Source organism: Cavia porcellus, unplaced genomic scaffold, assembly GCF_034190915.1.
Source record: "Cavia porcellus strain 051 isolate PalLab524CR breed Dunkin Hartley unplaced genomic scaffold, mCavPor4.1 scaffold_27, whole genome shotgun sequence".
Taxonomy (NCBI): domain Eukaryota; kingdom Metazoa; phylum Chordata; class Mammalia; order Rodentia; family Caviidae; genus Cavia; species Cavia porcellus.
Genome location: NW_026947510.1, coordinates 36,682,490 through 36,684,423, shown reverse-complemented (window position 1 = coordinate 36,684,423; position 1,934 = coordinate 36,682,490). Strand labels below are relative to the sequence as shown.

General features: G+C 35.6%; 1 protein-coding gene across 1 annotated transcript; it reads right to left on the bottom strand.

Annotated features, from left to right (window-relative positions):
* Window positions 1–319: 319 nt before the first annotated feature.
* On the bottom strand, window positions 320–1,246 carry LOC106027831 (taste receptor type 2 member 19-like). Its single transcript, XM_013152973.3, has one exon. It carries the CDS (start codon window positions 1,244–1,246, stop codon window positions 320–322), a length of 927 nt encoding a protein of 308 aa, XP_013008427.3.
* Between the last annotated feature and the right edge of the window lie 688 nt (window positions 1,247–1,934).

Below are 1,934 nucleotides of genomic sequence, written 5' to 3'. Positions count from 1 at the left end.
TTACTTTTTCAAATGGAGGATACCACAGAATACGTGTATGTAGTACATGAGGTTTTTAATCCTGGAAAAACTTCCAAGCATATTTTGCATAATTTAGTTCCTCTGCATAAAGATATTTAGGGTATATTTTTGATAACTTTTCTTATGTTTTGCACACATGTACTGTAATATAAAAGCACATATATTCTCTCTAATAAATTTAGTTTACAGATTTATTAGAAATATCCTTAGAAATTACTAAAATCACTGTGGAAAAAGTAACAAGTAACACAAAATGTCACAGACTTTGAATTCTGCCAGAAGTAACACAGCATCACTCTTATTGATAAGGATTTGAAGGCTTCTTTTTGTTCAGCAAGTACCTTGCCTGCCACACACCCAACATAAATGCTCCTTTCAGTTTCCTGTTTCCGCAAATCAGGACACATGAATGGCTTGAAGGATACATGATTGCAAGAGTCTGGAAAAGCAAGTAAACTGTTTCATTCCAAAACCAACCTAAACTCCAACCAGATATGATTATAGACACAGAATACATGGCAAATAACAAAAGATAGGAGACCACAGTTTTCAAAGCCTTTACATGGACCTCGGTGCTGGGATCTTGGGATCCTTTGCTGTGCTGACGCATTTGACTAAGATGTCTATGGAGAGAATAAGTTAACAACAGACAACAGACAATGGAAGTTACGAAGGGTATTAAGTGCACTAGAGTAACTCCCCTCAGGAAAGAAAGGAAGACAGTGGTCCCCAGCTCTGTCTTCCAAGTCACATTTCCTTCATGCTCTTTCATCCTTGTCCTCTCATTTATAGAAATGACCACAAGTGTATAAAGAAGTAATATCAAACACACCAATATTGTTGATACAAAAACACCTTTAAATCTCTTCTTTAGTTGAAGCAATATATGACTGGAGAAACTGGCTATTTTGAACAAATAAAATATGCTGAGGCTAGTTGCAATCCAAGTACTAAAATGATTGACTGTTGTCCAGAGAACATGAGAAGTAATTCCAATATTTATAACTGGATTAAACAGAGTTGAAAACCAACCTATAAACATTATCCAAAGCAAAACAATCCTGGACACAGCCAGAGCAGTGAGAATTCCATCAACTGCATAGATCCTTTGTCTGGTCACCCAGTCAGAGCAATTTACCAGAGATATGAAGACATTGGCAAAATTTCCAACAATAAACACCACAGTTACAATGATGGTCAAAATGGACTGTAGAACACTTGCCATGACTAAACCAATGAAAAGAAAGACATACCTAGCAACACCGTTTGTGATTCCTCTAAAATTTGAATTTTGTGTATGTTCAAGTTTTAGACAGGCAGTTACATTTGTCTTTTTCAACTTCTGTGACTGACATCAAGCATGAGAGCACCAGAGTACACTGCCAAATGAATTCAGTGCTGACTTTATGGAAAACAGTGTTTTGCCAAACAATTCAAATTAGGTCTTATTCAGGCTTCCTGCCTCAGGCTTGCATAGATCATAACTGATGTTCAGTGAAAGCTGCACTCTTATTTGCTGGCATGCATACAGAAACATATTTCTTTCTCCCTTAGGCAATTTTTCCTAGTTTTACCACTCTATAATTTGTGCTCATCAATGCAGTTAACTCTTAGTAAAGTTCACAAATCAAAAAATAAGTATTTAAATTGTTTGACAAAACTTAATCATACTTAGAATCATCAAAACTGTCCATTTATCTTATTAATATAAGCTATGCGCAAAAAGTATACAGTATTTTTCTATCAAAGGCAGCAACATTTTCTTGGGATTTTCATGCAGGCAATATGCCATAAATCATGATAAATAACAAATACCTATGAATGACTTTATTCTGAGGGACATTTAAACACACACACACACACACACACACACACACACACACATCTCAGGAACAGAAGAAATTATTGCTGCA